Consider the following 21,382-nt stretch of genomic DNA (forward strand, 5'->3'; position numbering starts at 1 on the left):
TTTCGAAGATGGCAAAAGAAAATGCATTTTCTCTTGACTTCTCTTAGTGTGGCATATGTTCTCACTACCCCAAAGCCATTGGAGGAGGAAAATGAGACATTGGAAAATACTAGAAAGAGGAACAAGTGGGAGAATGATGACTACATATGTCGTGGACACATTCTTAACGGTATGTCTGATGACTTGTTTGATGTTTATCAATTTTATGAATCTGCTAAACTTCTTTGGGATGATTTAGAATCTAAGTATATGGCCGAGGATGCATCTAGCAAAAAGTTTCTTGTTAGTAATTTCAATAATTATAAAATGGTTTATAGTAGGCCGGTTATGGAACAATTTCATGAAATTCAAAGAATTTTAGGGAGTTTTAAACAACATGACATAAGTATGGATGATACTTTTGTTGTATCTTCTATTATTGATAAATTGCCACCTTCTTGGAAAGACTTTAGAAACACTTTAAAGCATAGGAAGGATGAAATAAATGTTGAAGATTTGGGTTCCCATATTCGGATTGAAGAGGGAATCCGAATACAAGATGGACAAAATGATGGAAATCCTAGTTCTATCATTAATATGGTAAAGGACTCTAAGTCAAATGACAAGAAAAGAGGAAATGACTCAAACAATAACAAAGGCAAGAAGCCTAAGGTTGATAGTGATGGTAAAAAATCACGTACTTGTTGGGTTTGTGGAAAATCCGGTCATTTTAAAAAGAATTGTACCATTTGGAAGAAAAAGATGAGCAAGAAAAGGGCTCAAAGTGGGAAAGGCGAGTCAAGCCAATCCCAAGACAAGCAAGGTAACTCTTGTACACAAATTTCACTTAGTTCATTTATGGATTATGTGTGTGTGATTTCTGAAATCCTATGTGTACAGGATAATTGTTCGTGGTACATCGATTCAGGAGCATCGAGGCATGTATGCAAGGATCGTTCACTGTTCAAAACCTTTTTGGAGGTTGATGATGGAGAAATCCTATACATGGGAAATGATTCCACAATAAGGGTGCCAGGCAAAGGACAAGTAGAACTAATTTTTAGTTCGGGTTAATCTCTTATTTTAAGAGATGTGTTGTATGCTCCCGAGCTTAGGAGAAATCTTGTATCTGGTGCTATCTTGAATCGATTAGGATTTAAAATGGTGTTTGAGTCGGATAAATTTATTTTGTCTAAAGGTGGTATATTTATAAGACTTGGTTATTTGTATGATGGAATGTTTAAATTAAGCACTTGTAATAATGTTAGGGATAATGTGTATGTTGTAAGTAATAACTCTTCTCTATGGAATTTTAGACTTGGACATGTTAATTACAAGAAGCTTTACTTTATGTCTAAGCATGAATTAATTCCATCATTTGATCCAAGGATAGAGAAGTGTAGAACATGCATGCTAACAAAAATTACAAGGAAACCATTTCCTAACAATGTAGAAAAGGATACTTCATTACATGATTTAGTGCTTAGTGATTTATGTGACTTTCACAACACTCCTTCCTTAGGCAATAAGAATTATTTAGTAACTTTCATTGATGATTTTTCAAGATTTTTCTATGTATACTTATTGTTTTCTAAGGATGAAGCCCTTGACAAATTTAAAATCTACAAAAAGAAAGTAGAGTTGCAAACAAATGAAAAGATTAAAAAGTTAAGAACCGATAAAGGAGGTGAATACTATTATAGGATTAGTACATGAAACAACCGCGGCATATACACCGCAACAAAATGGTGTAGCGGAAAGGAAGAATAGGACTTACAAGAAATGGTTAATTCCATGTTATCCTATTCAGGTTTGAGTGATGTATTTTGGGGAGAAGCGGTTTTAACAGCTTGTTACATTTTAAACTGAGTTCCTATTAAAGGAACGAGGTTACCCCATATGAGCTATGGTACAAAAGGAAACCAAACTTGAGTCATCTCAAAGTTTGGGGTTGTAGGGCAATTGTAAAAGTGTCGGAACCTAAACGTAAAAAGTTAGGTTAAAGGGGAGTTGAATGCATTTTTATAGGATATGCGGAACATAGAAAATCCTATAGGTTTTATGTGATTAAGCAAAATGACTTTTGGTCGGTTCATACCACCATAGAGTCAAGGGATGCATTGTTTGATGAAAATAGATATTCATCAATTCCTAGACCTAAGGATATTACTCCAAATACCAATGCTCAAGGTGATGATCAAATTATATTTGATCAAGAGGAAGATGACCAAGCTCATTTAGAGGAGGCATCTTCATCATCATCTCCACTTAGGAGAAGTGAGAGGGCTAGGAAAGAGAAATCTTTTGGCCCAGATTTTCATGTGTACTTGATTGAGGGATCAAGGAACAATGTTTTGACTCAATTTCCTTATATTTTTAATGTGGAACATGATCCTTCAACATTTGATGAGGCTATGAAGTCTCATGATGCTCTATTTTGGAAGGAAGCAATTGATGATGAGATGGATTCCATCATGGGAAACAATACTCGGGTATTAGCTGATTTACCTCCTAAATGTAAACCAATAGGGTGCAAATGAATCTTAAAAAAGAAATTAAGGATTGATGGAACTGTTGAAAATTTCAAAGCCCGGTTAGTGGCACAAGGTTTTACACAAAAGCCTGGTATTGATTATTTCAATACATATGCACCTGTTGCTAGAATCTCAACTATAAGGTTGTTGATAGCTCTTTCGGCTATCCATAATCTTGTGATCCATCAAATGGATGTCAAGACAGCGTTCTTGAATGGAGATCTAGAAGAAGAGGTTTACATGCAACAAGCGGAAGAGTTTGTTGTGGAAGGCCAAGAGCGAAAAGTTTGCAAGTTGATTAAATCCTTGTATGGGCCTAAGCAAGCACCTAAGCAATGGAATCAAAAGTTTGATGAGGTTGTGTTGTCTAATGGATTCAAGTTGAATAATTCAGACAAGTATATATATAGTAAATTTAATGACAACGGTGAAGGTGTCATAATTTGTTTATATGTAGATGACATGTTGATCTTTGGAACAAGTATGTCACAAGTTGAAATGACAAAGGAATTCCTTAGTTCAAAGTTTTCCATGAAAGACATGGGAGAGGCGGATGTCATCTTGGGCATAAGAATAAAGAAGGAAAAAGGGAAGTTGATCTTGTCACAATCTCATTATATTGAGAAAGTGATCAAGAAGTTCAATGTAAGTGAAAATTCTATTTCTCTTTATTCAACACCTATGGATCCTAGCGTAACATTATTACCTAATGAAGGTAATGCAGTTTCACAACTGGAGTACGCAAGAGTAATAGATTGTTTGATGTATGCCATGACAAGTACTAGACCGGATATTGCTTATGCAGTTGGTCAACTAAGTAGATATACTAGTAATCCTAGTATGCTACATTGGCAAGCAGTTCGACGTTTGTTGAAATAATTGAAGAAAACCATGGATTATGGTTTGTCTTATAGTGGATATCCCTCGATTATAGAAGGATATTCGGATGCAAGTTGGATCTCTAATAAAGATCATTCCTCCACAAGTGGTTGGGTTTTCCTATATGGGGGAGGTGCTATCTCATGGGCTTCAAAGAAGAAAACTTGCATTGCGGATTCCACAATGACATCGGAGTTCATTGCTTTGCATTCAACTAGTAAAGAAGCTGAATGGTTGAAGGATCTCATGTTTGAGATACCTTTGTTGGCAAAACCAATATCATCTATAGTGATACATTGTGATAATAATGCAACCTTGGCTAAGGGATATAGTCAAGTATATAATGGTAAGTCAAGGCACATTGGTGTAAGGCATAGTTACATTCAAGGACTTATCAAGGATAGTATAATTACTATTGACTATGTTCGTACGAAGTTTAATCTCGCTGATTGCTTCACAAAAGCATTGGCAAGAGATGTTAATAAAAGGATGACAATTGGTTTAGGATTGGAGCCCTAAAAAATTACAAATAAAGAAATCTTAACTTAACGCGCAATAAGACGTTGGGTCTTTCAATAAGATTAATTTCTTTATTGAGTGATTGGGAACTTGTATTCATCCTAGGTAAGTTCCAGTTTTACTGTGATGAAAAGAGGTTGTTTTTCTTAATAGATTTTCTTACATTGTGCTTTGTCACAGGAGCATGTTTATGAAAGATCTATCTATATAAGTAATAGGTTTGGCCGCTTCAATAAGTTATTAGGGCATAACTCTGATGTACTTATGAATAGATATGAACACATGGCCTTAACGTGTCAAGTATATAATGTATTCAGGTTATAAGATCTTATGTGTATAATATCTTCAAGTTTCTAATATGTATTGATATTGGTTCAAACGTTTAACGATACCAATTGGATATTGATTCTTGAATGTGTATTATACTAAGTGGAAGTTCAAGTCTTTGTACACTTTCGCATAAGATTGTTTTTGTGATGATGATGTATTGCATTGAGTCTAGTTTAATACTCTAAATGGGGGAGGATTGTTGAGTTATTTAGAGTATTGCCTTGCTTGATGAAATAAACTGCTGTATTTGCACTGCTTGATGAAAAGGCTGATTTTGCACCGTTTGGTTAAACGGTTATTCATGATATGCATGCTCCTGTACATATACTATTGTTATATACGATGAAAAGCAACAGGTTGGTTATTATATATGGCACTGTTTGGAATGACGGCAAGCAATAGGTTGTATATGACACCTTTTGGAATAATGGCTATTCACTTTTTTGCATGCTGCATATATATATTCAACGTAAGGGTTGTGGAGTAGATATCAAATTTTTATCTCTTCATTAAAAAAGTCAATTTGCATGTGATTGTCATTGTTCATTATCACAAAATAAATATACTAGTTTACATTGAATCATAATTATACTACACGTAATTGTGATTGTATTTCCGTTCACGCCTCAAAAGTTATTTTTGTTTAATTCCGATTTCTTCTTTGTATCCCTTGTATTTTTAGTATTATTCCCAACATGTACTACTTAAGTACTTGAGCAATATACTATCCAACATAGTATGTGTTCGGTTACCAAACTGTATTGGTGTAGATAGTTGAGAATTATCTTCTTAAAGTCAACAGTTCAATCTATTGGTGCGGTGCCATGTAGCAATGGGTTTGGTTGATTGACTTGTGGGAAGTGTGGGAAATGCATATTCAATATGGGGTTGTTTGGAAATCGGCGGTTGGCGGTTGACTGTTGGCTTATTTGATTAGCTAGAAGTATTAGATGTATAGATTGGTTTTTTAAGTGTTTAAAAAAGTGTTTGGTAAAATTATTAATGGTTGTTACTCCCTCCGTCCCTATTTTATTGTCCCATTTGACAATACACGGTCTCCAAGACGCGTCTTAAAACGTCTATATCTTTATGTTCATACATGTGAAAATTATAAAAACGTGATATCAATAAAATATACAATGAGACGAATCTAACAAGACCACTCATGACTATATTATCGTTTATAGATTAACGGTAATTTATGGTCAAAGTTTACAAAGTTTGACCCAAAAAATGGCAATGGGGCAAAAATAAAGGGACGGAGTGAGTAGTTGTTTATTAGTGATAAAGTGGGCCAACAAGCCAATAGAAAAAACTACTCCTATTAGCTTTTAGCTTTTGGCTTTTGGCAGAAAAGCCAGCTAAAAACCAATATAAAAGCCAAGTACCAAATATATTTTTTGGCTGTTTGATCAAATTAAAGTCAATTGCCAAACACCCTCATGGTCTTTTTTCTTTATAAGAAAATAATAGGTGTTAATTCAAGTGTATTATGTACCATCCTTAACAGTCAATATGACTATGTCGTGTCGTGTAATTAATATATGTTTGATAATATGTAACGTTGCATTAGTATTAATAAATGATACCGTATAAATTAAAGACTCGTTTTAATTCACAAAATTAGTTACACTTCACCTTTTGAAGTCAATTTGAAATGTCACTCATCATATAAACATCAAAATATTAACCCACAAAGTCTGATGTAGTTTGATTCATAAAAAGTAATCCAACTAATTGGAAGGGTAGTTGGCTTGTTTCGTGCTTGCATTGATACTAAGTTTGGGTTCTTAATCTACAATCTAGCTACAAAATCTCAATTAGATAAAGGAAGGTGATTGTTACCCTTCAAGAGGTTGAAAAATTATTAAAATTGTGACCTTTTCTCATCACCTTGGGTATTGTATTTAAGTAATTTTATTTGTCTAGGGCAATAATCTGGTAACGTTCATAACCATGCGTAGGTTTGCTTGATTCTTTACAATGAAGTAAGGGAAATGGGTAAGAGAATTGAGTAGAGATTCAATCTTATAAAATATTTTCATTAGTCTTAATCTAAATCATTATTATAAGTTGGAACTCTTGGAATCTTTGAGCTTGGAAATATTTGAGTTGGGACCCAAGCATCCAGCTAACCCACAAAATGCAAAACAGAAAAATTACGAAGTGGGGCGAGTGAATGTGATAGTACGATCAAGCTGTGACAAAAAAGTTTGAATTCACAAAGCTTTTGTTGGTCCAATTATCTCTTAAACCTTATTTAATTGATAATGGAATTGTTCTTCCAAATTCAAATTGTTATTCCCATTCCTTCATCACGAAGCAAATTGCTACGAGTAGAAACCACACTGCTAATTTTTTTAGCATCAATCACTTTATTCCTCGTACAATTTTATCATTTTTTGAATAAAAATCGAACTTTTATTTCTTGACTTAATTGATGAATTAATTATTTATAGTGTTACTTGTGCAAAATTCATTGGTGAGAATATATTCTATATTTGTTGTTTGTTGATTTATAATTATTATTTTTTTTCTTTTCTATAGTAGCCGATTTGTTTTTTTTTTTTTTTTTAATTTTTTTTATAGAGCTCTACTTTAAATGATGGTGAATCAGACATAGTTTTTGTTTGATGAATGAAAAAGGTAATACTACTATATTATTACTAATACTTCAATACATATATTAACTCTTTGGAATTTTTTTAATTTATATGATTTTTTTTTTTTTTTTCCTTTTGTAGATTGATATTGATAATTTGATGGTGTTCAAGATTTTTGGAGCAATTTCATTGTCATTGTCCTCATTGATGTTTTGGCTTTAATATGATTTTTAGTACATTTAACATATACTTTTGGAATTGTGGTTTGACTTTTGAGTTATAAATTGGTACTATATGACTTAATGACTTGATTAGATGTAATCGCTATTTGCAAAAGAATACAAAATGAATTAGCATACGGGCATACGTCATTCATGATTCCTAAATATATTATACAATAACATCTAAAATGAATATATATATATATATTGATAAAAGTATGTGTAAATAGGCGTTAGACAAGCATGAGATTCATGACACTAAAGTAATGATTAATCTATTAGCTATTACTAAAACAGAGTATGTTGATGTCACCCCTGCTTACATGTCGCTTGCTTAATAAAAAATTTCCCGCCTAAATGTAAGGATGATGTCATCTTTTGTTTTAATTTTTTTAATTATTATATTTTATTTTTTATTTTTGTGGAGTTATCAAATTTAACATTTTTGAAATTTAAATATTGGAAGCTTCTACGTCACAACTAAAACCTATCAATTTATCTTAAGAAATTGAAATAATTTTAAAATAGCATACATACTAATAAATGACCTACACTAAAATACACTCTGTATGTATTAGGTAACGTTGAACCGGTATTATATTATAATTTTGATAAATTTTTTTTTATAAATTTCTCATTTTTTTGTACAAGGTGCATACTTCTTATATAGGTTTTATATAAACTGTGCATCGCACGGGTTTTTAACCTAGTATGGTTATAATGTACAATACTCAAACAATTAAGCCCATAAACAATAAGGTCCGCAGTAGAAAACTATTCACGATCATTGAGGATTGGTCCGGTCCAGTCTTGGACCGAATTTGCCTGGTTCGGTCTTCGGTCCCAACTTTCCTAAAGTTCGGTCTTCGGTCTAGTCCGGATCGGTCTGGTCCGATTCTGGACCGATGCACAACTCTAGTTTGCTCATACTATATATGCAGAGAAAATTATTAATGACAAATAATGTAAACGAGATTCAATTATACTATGTGTTTTACTATCGTAGATTAGTTATACCATATTTCAACACTTTAACTAATTAAATTAATTAACATTCATATTCTTGAGTCTTGACTCCTCTACAATCGTGTACTGCAATTTTATTTACTTATGTAGTGGTATGTTCTGATACACCATCATATATTCATATGACCTTTTTAGTATGACTAATTTAACTTTCTTATGCAATTTAAATCCCGCAACTTTTCAACATTTGAAACCATAAACTAAAACTGCAAATGATATCGAATGGACCCAATAAACTAGAGTTATTTTAGCTAAATTCTTAAATAATAATCATATACGTGTACATGGTGCTAATGTAATGTTGTAATTGTAAGTGAAGTACTCGTACTACTTAAGTTATAGTGAAATGTGAGTCGAAAATGAGTGTTAATGAAAAGGAGATATTTAGTTATAAACACAAAACCTTCATGAGAGGAAATATAATTTTAATTAACCCTAATCACGAGAGTTCGTTAGGGCGAAAATTAAACCATTAACAAGAGTTTTGTGAAAGACTGAAAGGTGATGATGAAAAAAAAAAACCTTAGGCCTTGTTTGGTTGCACCAATTTCATGTAGCCACTCAAAATTCCTAGGAATTTCTATTTTCCACACATGTGAGAATTAATTTACCAACCTCCCCTAGGTAATTTAAATTTCCTAGGAATTGTAATTTCCTTAATGCCAACCAAACAAAGTAGAGCAATTTCCTAGGAATTAGATAAGGGAAATAATTCCCCTTGAATTGTAACTTACCATGGAGCCGAAAAAAAAAAAAAAAACTTATCATGAAAAGTTAATTCCCATTGCAACCAAATGAGTCCTTAGTGAGATGAGGGATTGACGGATTGTACAAAAAACCTTTGTATGAGTAAGAGTTTGTGAAGGGTAAGGTTGGAAGAAAAAATGTATTGCTATTAATTATCTATGAAGCAATGCTCTTGAAGTGAAATTTGATATTGGAGAATAAAGTGAGGATGATTAACGTGGTATGTGACGTGATTAGAGGTGAGCAAAGGGCGGGCCAAGTCGGAGGATAAAAAAATAAGTCCACTAAGCCAGGTCGGGGTAAGTTGAAAATATTTGCCCAAAATCCGTAAATTTAGACCGATCCTAGTGGGCTTTTTTAGGCTGGGACAAAATTGTAACTAAAATATTTAAAAATACATGTCATGGTCCGTAAAAATAAGTTCTAATTTTGGAGCGGGTTAGGGGGCATTTTATATCTATGGCTCGCCAAAGACTGGACTGAGCCCATCTTGATCACCTTTAGACGTGATGAAGATCAAGCGAGCACTATTTGCGTTCTTATGTGTGCAAAGATATGAAAGATTACCTACATTAAATCTTTGCGGATTGCTAATAATACGAGGGATACTTAGCGGTTTGGATTTCATTCAATTATATGTCTAAAGCAATCACTCAAGATCCATATGCATCATATGTGATATTAAGGGATAAAATTATTAAAGTATACAAGTATTATTAGAAATTTAGAATCGTATTATTTACCAAAACAAGAAAAATTAGTTAATACACCCGAGAAATTGTATAAATACATACTTCGTAATTAATAATGAAAAAGATGCGACCAATTAATAACTCTATAGATTTTAAGTTTAAACAAAAAACGTCAATTTTATTAAGCATAACCAATAGATGCCTTACTAGTGTTTTCTTGTTTACATTTGTAGTTCCATCTTTTTCAGTTTCTCTGTCTTTTGATTTTCTTAAAAGCAAGTTCATTGGTTTCAAAAAAAAAAAAAGCAAGTTCATTATTATTCCCTAATTAATAATCCTATTAATAAAGTGTACTTGTGAAGACTACACTAAGACCGAGTTGACTCAGCTACCCTTTGTCACACCACACTCTTCCCTTTTAAAATGTGTACTACTTCTTATACAATTTCATTCCAATACTAGTAGTACCAAAAAAATCAAGAGAGTCAGATTTTACGATTCTGTTGCATCATTCAATTTAATGTTGATGATTTCCCAGTGCAGAAGTTGAAGAATACCCAGAATTTGAATTTGTTTAAAAGGTTAGTATTTTGCTCAATATTTGCATTATTTATTTATCCCTTGATTTTTTTTCAACCTAGTAAAAATAAATAAAATAAAATATAATCCCATTAAAAATTTTCTTAGTTTTTTGTGTTACATTCATGCGTTTTGTAATTTTATTGGTAATTTATCAATTTTATCTTCTGGGTAATTGCGAAATTTTTAATTTTTCCTTGTAATACATAGATTATGAATATTTATTGGTAGTTTGATCAAGGAGGGGTCAAAAAATAAAATAAAAATTGTTCATATCCCTGTTTTTCGACATTTTGAAATAAATTTGTGATTTTGGCTAATTATTTGTGGAAAGATTAATTTTTTATTTTCAGGGTAAAGAGAAGAAGAACAAGGAGGAGGGCAGACAATGGAAGCAGTGAGTATGGAGATTTGTGGGACCCAAAGTGACTCGTCTGCCGCTCTTTCATTTGCAAGAAGGTAGTTTACATCTCTTCAATTCAATTGTTGTTGTTGTTGTTGTTGTGAATTCAGTTTCTTTATGTTTGCTGTTTTCAGCATATATACATTTATATTGTATGTATGTGATTATTTTTGGTTGATGCTGTTGTTAGTGGGGGTATTTTCTTGAAAATTTTCATTGACATTGGTGATCTTAGCCCTATTGAACAAGGTTGTGCAAATTTGTGTTTGGGTCAGGTCGGGTTGGTTTCGGATATTGATTATCTAGTCTTTTTTTCGATGGTAAAAAATGTAGTTCTAGTCTTCTAGACTCTAGGTTAATGAGGATTTTGGGGTCAGGTTATCGTGTCGGGTCAGTTATTGATATGCTTAGGTTGCTTGTGTGCAAATTTTTTTTGTAATTTTTTATATGTTATTTTATATTTTTTGGCTTTCTTAGGAATTGTGATTTTGAACTTCAACTGTTTATAATTATAGCTACCAGCTTGATGCTTTGGAGAAAGCCATGAAGCAGAATACTATTGTGTTCTTGGAGACCGGTTCAGGAAAGACATTGATTGCGGTCATGCTTCTTCGTAGTTATGCATATTTCCTTCGTCGGCCTACACAGTCCAATATTGCAGTCTTCTTAGTACCTACTGTTGTTTTGGTTAAACAAGTATGGTTTATACTTTATTTATTTATTTTTATTTTTTTTTATTTTTTATTTTTAAATATATGTATCTACATAAGTACAATGATTTTAATCGAATGGAAGAAACTAGTTTTACTGGTCTGTATAAGTACAACTCGAGTTGCTCATTGTTATGTTTCCATGGTTCTCTTTCCTGTCACTATTGATTAGCAAGCTGAAGTTATTGAGCTGCATACTGACTTAAAAGTTGGCAAGTATTGGGGAGACATGGGTGTTGATTTTTGGGATGCTGCTATTTGGCAGAAACAGCTGGATGAACATGAGGTGAGTCACTTGTACCCTTTTCAGTTAACAATCAAATAAGCTTTACTTCATCATTTGTAGGAAAGAGGCCTCACTTGTGGGATTAAGGCTTTGATTGATTGATTGATTGATTGTAGAAAAGAGGATGAGAAAATACATTAATTTGAGTAATGCTTGGCATTGCTTAAGAGGAGGGAAAGCGGTGTTATATATTTGGCTACTTTGGAGTTGTACTTTAGCTTCACCTTATATCATATTGGGATAAATTGTTATTTTGTCTTTTGTGTTGTAGGTCATTGTGATGACACCAAAGATCCTGCTTGATGCTTTGAGTCATACTTACATCAAACTGGACAAGATAAAAGTGCTAATATTTGATGAATGCCACAATGCCAGGGGAAATCATCCCTATGCTCGCATCATGAAGGTGAGTATGCATGTCCATCTATTAATTATTACAGAAGTTGCTGTGTTGCTTTAAACTCTTAAATGTGTTTCTGGATGTTTCTTTCTCCTATATCACTTGCTGTACCTTATGTTTTCGTTCTGTAATGGACTAATGGGGGATCTATGTAGATTTCTAAATTTATCGATTAATGAGCTATTAGCTCTTTAGTTGTACTCGAAATGTTTATAACCAATTGTGTGCATAAAGAAAGAAGGACGAATTAGCTCTAGAATATTATTTTGAGTGGCGCATAATATAGCAATTTGTTACCGTGCTCTTTTATTTTCTCTATGATATTGCACATATGCACCTTTTATAATGGATTTCAGTTAATGTTGGATCTATGGTTATTTTTTTCCTTCACGTAGCAATGGATCGCATATTCTTTGAGCTGCATATCTTATTGCTCATGGGAAATCCACTTTGTTTATGTATGGGGCATGCAATATAGATAAAAGTATGGAACCTCTTATACTGCAGGACTTCTATCATCCTCAAATGCATACTAATGACGTCCCCAGAATTTTTGGCATGACTGCTTCTCCTATCAAAGCGAAAGCTAAAGGTGAACTGTAGGAACTGTTTGTATATACAAAGTATAGTTTAGGACAAGTTGTACTTTTTATTGTTATATTGATCATGCTTGTTCTGGAGACTTTAATTTGAATAAACCCTGCTTGTAGGTGCATCCGACTCAAATGGTTACTGGAAAGATATTAGTGCCCTGGAAAACCTCATGCATTCTAAGGTTACTGCTCAGTTATAATTATTTACCTTGCTGTTTAGCTTTGGAGGCGGCAGTTTTTTGTCCATTCCATTTCATTTTATCTTATCATATTTGATGAATGCTATCTCTTAAATGAAGGTCTATACCTGTAGTAGCGAGGTAGTCTTGGCTGAGTATGTTCCTATCCCAAATGCTAAGGCTCAGTTTTACAATGAGGATGGTCCAAATACATTGCAAACGAGTCTGATCAATGGCTTGAACTCGCTGAGAGAAAAGGTGTCATTCTATTTATTTATTTTTATTTTTTATCTTCTAGTAATCAGATGAGTTGTGAATTTGGTTTATTATTTAAAATATGTCCTATTTGGTGTATCCCTGAATTTAATGCATGACTAATGAACTTTATTGTTTACTTCTTTGTAGTTTTTTTTAGTCATTGAATAATACTAATCCCATTTTCACCTTCAGCATATATCTGCTGTTAGAAATTTGGGTGCTGAAGAATCAACTGAACTATCTACATGTAACAAATTAAAGAAGCTGACCAATACTTTCCAGTTCTGTTTGGATGAGCTTGGTCTTTGGGCAGCAATAAAGGTATATCATAATTTTGTATTCTATTGTCCTTTGGAGATGCTGGTAACTGTTAAGGCATCTGAACATATCCTTTGATATTAGGCTACAGAAATTGTGTCTTGTGATGAAACCGACATTTTCAGCTGGGGTAAATTGGATGTTCGCGGAGAGACGACTATAAAAGCATTTAATTCTGATGTGCTTAATATGTTAGCACCCCACAACCCATCTGGTAAGTAAGGTATTTATGTTAAATTTTTTATTATTAAACAAGAACATTTTGTTTTTATTTGTTGACGGGAAGCACCAATTTTTTATTTAAACATGCAGTATGGTGCTTCACTATTTTTTTTAAAATATCTTTAATGTATTTATTCATTGGCTATTCTTTTGCGTTTAGGCTGCAATTGGTCAATCTCCGATATAAAGGCAAATTTGGATTCCAGGATTATATCTTCAAAATTATTGTGTCTAGTGGAATCTCTCCTTCGTTATAGGTGAGACTTTGCGAATTCCTAATATGATCAATTGGAATTGGAAGACAACATTTTGATTTTTGAAATTATCTCTGCCATTATGATGTACTAAAGACTTTTTTTCTTCTCCCCCCCCCCCCCCTTTTTTTGGGTGGCAAGAGTGGTAATTATAATGATATACTCGTACTTCATATTTTGGTACCCGAATGAAAAGATTAAAAAGGTTCAGGGACTTTTAAGGAATAGAATTACCTTTGGGGACTGGCTCATCGTCCACCTGATGTTGCATCTAGAAACTGAATTCCATTAACATTATTTTTTCCAAAAGTACTGAGTTCTCTTCTGAGTTCTGAAAGAATTTTCATCAAGGCAGAGAACCTTGAAGTATTATTAAAAGGATTATCGAGCAAAATGTGCAATAGGAACTATTGTTAAGCACAAGAAAGAGTCATTATTGAGATTTCAACAAATTTTACCCTTTTTTTGGTAACCTTGTACTTGAATTCTTATTTTATGGTTTTTTTCCCCCGCAATTTACTTGGCAAAATTTAATGTTGTTGCTGCTCTTTTTCGCATGGTTGTTTCAGAGCTCTTTTTAAAAATAATCTATACTTTCTCTAATATCTTTGCTGAAAGCATATAGCTGGTTTATTGGTTTTCATTAATTAGTTGCTGAGTATTTAGCTTCTCACTTAGCTTTTAGTGATTGATCATAACTCATTTTTTTAATCTATACTAAGCCAAATTCGTTTATATTCTCGCCGGAATTTTATTTTATTTGTTTTGAAACATGCAAATAATTGATTGCTTGTTCAATGACAAGTGTATTCCTACTCACTTTTGCTATATCCTTATGGAGAGAGTAACCTGGTTCTGTATTAGTTAATCTCTGAATTAAATGGCTGGTCATAATTTTTACTCGGTTGTTAGCTAACATTTATGAATTCGGTTTTTGTATGATAGGAGTTTGAGAGATTTGAGGTGTATAATTTTTGTCGAAAGGGTAGTTACTGCAATGGTTTTTGAGGCTATATTGGATCGATTACTTTCTCAAACAAGTGGCTGGAAGGCAAGATACATTGCTGGAAATCAGTCTGCACTAAAGTGCCAAAGCAGGAAGGAGCAGAACAATCTTGTTGATGAATTTCGCCGAGGGGCTGTGGGTTTTATTCCCTTCTGTGTTACTGTTGTTTTTCTACTACATCCTCTGTACTTTGCTCTACATTTACAGTATTGATATTGAGTTTATATGGTTTTTGCTAATAATCAGGTGAACATTCTTGTTGCTACCTCCATTCTAGAAGAGGGTTTAGATGTCCAAAGTTGCAACTTGGTTGTCCGTTTTGATCCGTCATCCAACATTTGCAGTTTCATTCAGTCTAGAGGTCGTGCTAGGATGCAAAATTCTGATTTCTTGCTGATGGTGAAAAAGTAATTTTTTGATCTTTGCAATAGCATATAGCATGTTTCTACTCCCTAACTAGAGACCATAAAACTAATCTTCTCTCCGTCTCATTCCCTTCACAAAAAAGAAATAGAAAGGGAATAAAGAAGGGACAAGTTAATTAAAAAAGATAACTTTGGGGCAAAGGGAAATTGAATTACCGTTGCAGTCATGCATCATTACTGGGCATTAATAAGTGGATACTAATTTACAGACCTGTAGTTTTTATTCAATTCTAAGTCTCTGATATAGATTAATTTATCATTTACTGAAAAGGATGATGTATTCTACTGTACACTGAGATAAATGCAAGCGAGATTCATTGTAACTTGTAATTTTGTGATGTAAAACAGAGGTGATCAAGATGAGCTATCTCGCATGAAAAACTATCTTTACTCTGGTGATGTGATGCGCAAGGAAAGTTTGAGCCATGCTTCGCTTCCTTGTCAACCTGTAGAATTCAATGAATTTGATGGGATCTCCTATTTTGTACCGAGCACAGGAGCAGTTGTTACACTGAGTTCTAGTGTGAGCTTGATATACTTTTACTGCTCACGTCTCCCTTCTGATGGGTTTGTTCCGTGAAACTTTGCCATCTGTTTCTCCTCTGATTTATTTGACTTTTCCGTATGTGTTTGGTTTCATACATGTTGAATCATTAGCATTTTGCTTACTCAGATACTTTAAACCTGCTCCTCGCTGCACCATTGATGAGGCTTTGGAGATCTGTACACTACAATTTCCGAATTGTTGTCCAGTGCAGTCAGTTACTGTGAAAGGCAATATCAAAATTTTGAAGAAACTTGCTTGCCTGGAAGCATGCAAGTTGCTGCATGAGAAGGGTGCTTTGACAGATTCACTTGTTCCTGATATTGTTGTAGAAGAGGGTCTTATGAAAGACATTGGTATGTATTGCTGTACTTTGCACCCATGGTTTTTTTGCATGTGAGTGAGAGTTTGGCTGGGGGGTCTCTTTTTATTTTTTACCCCTTGGTGGGCTTGGCATCATGATTTATGTGTGCTTTTGTGATACAGAGCGTGAACCATATGACGAGGACCAAGCAAGATACATCCCACCAGAAATTGTCGGTGATGGACCACGTTATTCGGACACATACCACAGCTACTTAATGGAATTGAAGCTGGACTTTCACTCTGACATTCCTGTGCATGACATAATTGTGGTTTTCAAATCTGAGCTTGCTTCTGATGTTGGAAACATGCAATTTGACATGGAAGTAGACTGGGGTAATATGTCAGTGGACATAAAATATGCAGGAAAGATCAATCTCAGTGATGAACAGGTAAAAAGTTTAATTCTTCTAATTGGTGCTGAAATATAAAAAGCACATCTGTCTGTTTACTCAAGCTAAGTCTCCATTACTTATGTGGCCAGGTAACTCTTTGTAGACAATATCAGGCTGCTGTATTTAGAGTTCTAAGAGATCGTAATTTTGATAAGCTAGTGGAATCGTTGAAGGGGTTGTATGAATGGGAGAAAAATGTTGATGTGCCTGTTTCACATTATGACTATATTCTTCTCCCCCGTCAATGGCTTCATCGAAGCTCTCTTATCGATTTGGAATGTATAAGCTCTGCATCCTTTTTACGCGATGTTGTTCAAGGTTCCTTCTCTAACTGCAATAAATGCAAGTGTGCTCATCAAGATGATGTCTACACCAAGAACGGGTTTTTACATCGTAGTGTGCTGGAAAATTGTTTGGTCTGCACACCCCATAATGGTTACATCTATTCTATCTCTGGAATTTTAGATGGCATGAATGGGAACTCTTATTTGAGTTTGAGTGATGGTACATTAAAAACTTACAAGAGTTACTACAAAATGAGGTATGTATCTTTTTCAAACTTTTTATAAATTGGTTTCTTTGGGATGCATGCAAGATGGTTAACATGTTTAATGATAATGATACAGACATGGGATTGACTTGAAATATGAAAATCAAGCCCTGCTTTGTGGGAGGCAGGTTTTCCGACTGAAGAATTACTTTCTAAGGTGCCAGCAGAGAAGGGAGAAGGGTGTGTTATCTATCTGCATTCTGCAATTATTTTCTGATTTTTGATATTATGCTCAAATCCCTAATTCAAAGATTAGTCAAATTACAGTTTAGCTCTCTGAAGAATCATACATTTGAGAATCACTTTTGTTCAGTTAGTGGCTTTCCTGAAGTTCTTCCATCCATTTAAAAACTCGATGACTTAATGGAAGCCATTCAAGTTATTAAATGCTGCTTTCGGCTGATATAGTGTCTTCCATGTTGCAGAGCCAAGTGGTGCTTCTGTTGAACTGCCTCCTGAACTATGTCTCATCATCATGTCGCCCATATCAGTTGCTACGATTTATACTTATTCATTCCTTCCCTCTATTATGCATCAAGTTGAAGCTCTACTATTGAGTGCCAACTTGAGAGGCATTATCTTGGATCACTGCATGCAAAATGTTTTTATTCCAGCCACCAAGGTACTTTCACATTTCTTATACAACAGATTATATTTCCACTCAGCAACGAAATATTTAGTGTCATCTTTCTAGTTACTGTTTTATTGGTCCTGATTGCCCTTGATTTGTCAATTACTTGCTTTAACAGGTTCTAGAAGCAATTACAACTAAACATTGTCAAGAGAAATTCCATCTCGAATCCCTAGAGACCCTTGGTGATTCTTTTTTGAAGTATGCTGTCTGCCAACAGCTGTTTAAAACTCAACAAAATAACCATGAGGGACTCCTTAGTATAAAAAAAGATAGAATTATATCTAATGCTGCACTGTCCAAGCTAGGGTGCCAACGCAAGATTCCAGTAAGAATTATTTCATTATTTACATCAGCTTATGGGCTTGTATAAAATTCCCATACTTGCTACTTTGATAATGACGACTGATGATGAATAAGTTCCTTTCTGAATGTTGGGGGTTTAATTTTTATATGTGTTGATTCGTGCAGGGTTTCATACGCAATGATTCCTTTGATCCTAAGCATTGGATCATACCCGGTGATCCTATAGACTGTAGACTAAATAAAGAGTTTATTTCTAACACTTATAAGGTCTACAATGGTGGAATAAGGAAAATTAAAAGCAAGAGAGTTGCTGATGTTGTAGAAGCACTAATTGGAGCATTTTTGAGCTCTGGTGGACAAGTACCTGCTTTGATGTTTATGAACTGGCTTGGTATAGAGGTGGAACTTTCCTGTATAACATACCAGAGGAACATCCCTGTTAATCCCCGTTTGCTAGTAAACATAACACATTTAGAGTCCATTTTGAATTACTCATTCAAGGACCCCTCACTGGTTGTTGAAGCACTTACCCATGGTTCATATATGTTACCTGAAATTCCTCGATGCTATCAAGTAAGTTTACACTTGTGCTTTCTATTGCTTTGCTCGTTTCTCTATGTTTTTTATTCTTAGGTTAGAGACATCCTTTGTCAGAGGTTTGGATACATTATCGTGCTATGTTGCCTTTCCATTTTGTGACATTTTTAATTTGGCCATGGCATGTTGGATAAATGTGATTCATATTGCATTTTTCTTTTTCTTTTTTTCTTTTAAACAGAAATATTAACAGTGCATTGTTATCTTGATTATTTTTGTTGCGTATTCATAGGAGGAAATTTTTGGACCACTGTCCGGTGATGACTAATGTGGATGTCCCTAACTATGATCTTCTAAGCATCTTATACTTATTATTCAGTTTCGAAAGGACATGTTTATCTGAAAATGTTCTCTTTTGCAGCGTTTGGAGTTTCTGGGAGATGCGGTGTTGGATCATCTGATCACCATTCACCTTTACTCGAAATATCCTGATATGTCTCCTGGCCTGTTGACTGATCTAAGATCAGCCTCAGTTAATAATGAATGTTATGCTCTATCTGCCATCCGTGCTGGACTTCACAAGCATATACTTCATGCTTCCCAAATCCTATACAAACAGATGGGTGCTGCTGTGGCAAGTTTTCAGCATTTATCTTTAGAGTCAACATTTGGATGGGAGTCTGAGACAAATTATCCTAAGGTGAGTTGCAAGAAATGCCAAGTTTACGTCTTGTCTGGTGGTCATTGAACTTCTATATCTTTTACATGCTTCTGTTTTTCTTATGTCTTTATCTTTGAAAAGAGGAAATGAAAATGAGGGAATGGTCATAACAATCAAGAGGACACATTTCCGTGGCTTCTGACTTCTGAAAGAGTTGTTTTGCCTCTTTATGCCTGTCCCCTTACGCATCCTCACCTGCATTTTTTTTTTTATACTGTTGCACTGATTTACAAATCACATAATCGTGTCTTTACAAGAGTTCGGATGATTGCCTAGCAGCAGATTAAAGGGGTAAATATCTGTAGTTCCTGTAGACATTCTCTGCTTCCTGAACCCATACCTAATGGTAGTTTGGATTCATTTGTAAATTTTCTTTTAGGTGCTACTGTGGTCGATATTGTTTCTGTTACAATTGCTTGTATGGTGGATTCTTTCTTATATTTTATTTGAATTACTCATTGGTAATTTCTGGTTGAATAATACAGGTTCTAGCAGATATAATAGAATCTTTAGCTGGGGCTATCTTCGTTGATTCTGGATTCAACAAAGAGGCTGTTTTCAAGAGTATATCACCTCTTTTGGAGCCCCTAATCACTCCAGAAACTCTGAAGTTAAATCCAGTGAGTGAGTTGAATTATATATGTCAAAAACGTCATTACGCTATGAGAAAATATAGAACTTGTGAAAACGGCGTGGCTTCCATAACACTTGAGGTTGAAGCAAATGGGGTTGTACACAAACATACATGCACTGCTTCTGATAAGAAGATGGCCAAAAAAATTGCCTGTAAAGCTATTCTCAAGTCCCTATAAGAAAGCATTCTAGACTTATAAGCTTCTACAATTCTGCATAGGGATTAATATGGGTTTTTGTTTATCTTTTCTGATGTATAGTGACCCAACCTTAGGGAAGAGTACATGAATGTACATAATTTTGTTCCCATATGTATGTAGTGAGGCTGCATGAAAAACTTTTAGCCACCTACATCTCATATATTTTATAATAATGAAATGAAGTTGATTTATGTTTTGAAATTTTTTTGTGGCCAAACTAAAGTTTTATACTCTGAAGTATATTATACTATTTAAACATTTTTATATGACTACTATTTGTGATTCATACTTCTTTACCAAGCCAACCTTGGTCTAGTGGAAAGGAGAGGTTGGAGGTTCAATCCTTACTAGTGGCAATTTCAAGGAGTGAAATTCCCTTATCATCCCCCACTCTTACAAATTGTCCAGTCCACTAACCCGGGCTAGGTTGACCAGTGAAGGGTTTCGACCCGGTAGGACCCTTCATCTTACCAACCAATTTTATTTTTTATTTTTTTTAGTTTAGTTTTATCTGTATGAAATAACAATAAGTAGATATGTAGCTATGTTAGATCTTGGCAAAATCAAATAAATTTTTTAATTACAAAGATAATCCTATATTTGTTTAAGTATGGTGCTTTCGTTCTTGTGATAGGCAAATCAAATAGAACAATCGCAAAATTAAATAATATTGGGTTTTTAGAAAAAAACAATTGTTTTGTATAAACTCAGTTCTGGCTGATTTGTTTTTATTAATTCCAATCCGAACTCTTGGGACTATTTGCTTGTAACGAAAAGTAAATCTAATTTGTAGTTTATTAAATGTATTCTTTTAATTTGTAGTTTATTAAATAATAATTACAAAGTATAATTTTTTAAGAGTTATTATTGAGAAGGTTGTTCTATACACCCGGGTGTATGGTGCACCCAAAGTATTTTTTTTTTGCTTGTTTGGATGATTAAAGGATGTTTATTGCTCATTTAGTCATCAAATTAGCAAAAAAATAACTTAAGATGCACCCAAATATATCTAATTTTTTTTCATTGTTTTTGTACAATTGTCAAATGTGAAACTCTAAAAAAAAAATGCACTGTGTACCCATGAGCATTAAAAAAATGCACTGTATACCCATGAGGATTTAAAAAATGCACCGTGTACCCCTGAAAACTTTCAAATGCACCGTGCACCTCTGAGGTTTGTAAAAAAATGCACCAAATACCCCTAGACGCATAACAAATGTTATTTTGTTAGATTGAGACCCCCTAAGCATCAAATTCTATTAAATTATTGCACTTAATGCTACTGTATGCTAAACCATTTAATTATCAAGTAAATTTAATTAATAAATCAAATTCTAAC

The 21,382-nt window shown here is 33.9% G+C and overlaps 1 protein-coding gene across 2 annotated transcripts; it reads left to right on the forward strand.

Annotated features, from left to right (window-relative positions):
• Positions 1–9,835: 9,835 nt before the first annotated feature.
• On the forward strand, positions 9,836–20,244 carry LOC110736395 (endoribonuclease Dicer homolog 2-like). 2 transcript variants are annotated; one of them, XM_021916607.1, is made up of 23 exons: positions 9,836–10,111; positions 10,444–10,568; positions 11,028–11,208; positions 11,395–11,508; positions 11,780–11,914; positions 12,416–12,500; positions 12,619–12,683; positions 12,801–12,938; positions 13,131–13,259; positions 13,341–13,470; positions 13,639–13,735; positions 14,678–14,873; positions 14,985–15,145; positions 15,512–15,730; positions 15,837–16,063; positions 16,194–16,462; positions 16,555–17,006; positions 17,092–17,195; positions 17,441–17,637; positions 17,765–17,974; positions 18,118–18,525; positions 18,911–19,189; positions 19,696–20,244. In XM_021916607.1, the coding sequence occupies exons 2-23, from the start codon at positions 10,498–10,500 to the stop codon at positions 20,020–20,022; spliced, it is 4,194 nt and encodes a 1,397-aa protein (XP_021772299.1). In that variant the 5' UTR covers positions 9,836–10,111; positions 10,444–10,497; the 3' UTR covers positions 20,023–20,244. The 2 variants fall into 2 exon arrangements, with proteins under 2 accessions (XP_021772299.1, XP_021772298.1); XM_021916606.1 differs by having other exon boundaries at positions 10,463–10,568.
• Positions 20,245–21,382: the final 1,138 nt, after the last annotated feature.

This window comes from Chenopodium quinoa, unplaced genomic scaffold (assembly GCF_001683475.1).
Source record: "Chenopodium quinoa cultivar QQ74 unplaced genomic scaffold, ASM168347v1, whole genome shotgun sequence".
In the NCBI taxonomy this organism is placed as follows: domain Eukaryota; kingdom Viridiplantae; phylum Streptophyta; class Magnoliopsida; order Caryophyllales; family Amaranthaceae; genus Chenopodium; species Chenopodium quinoa.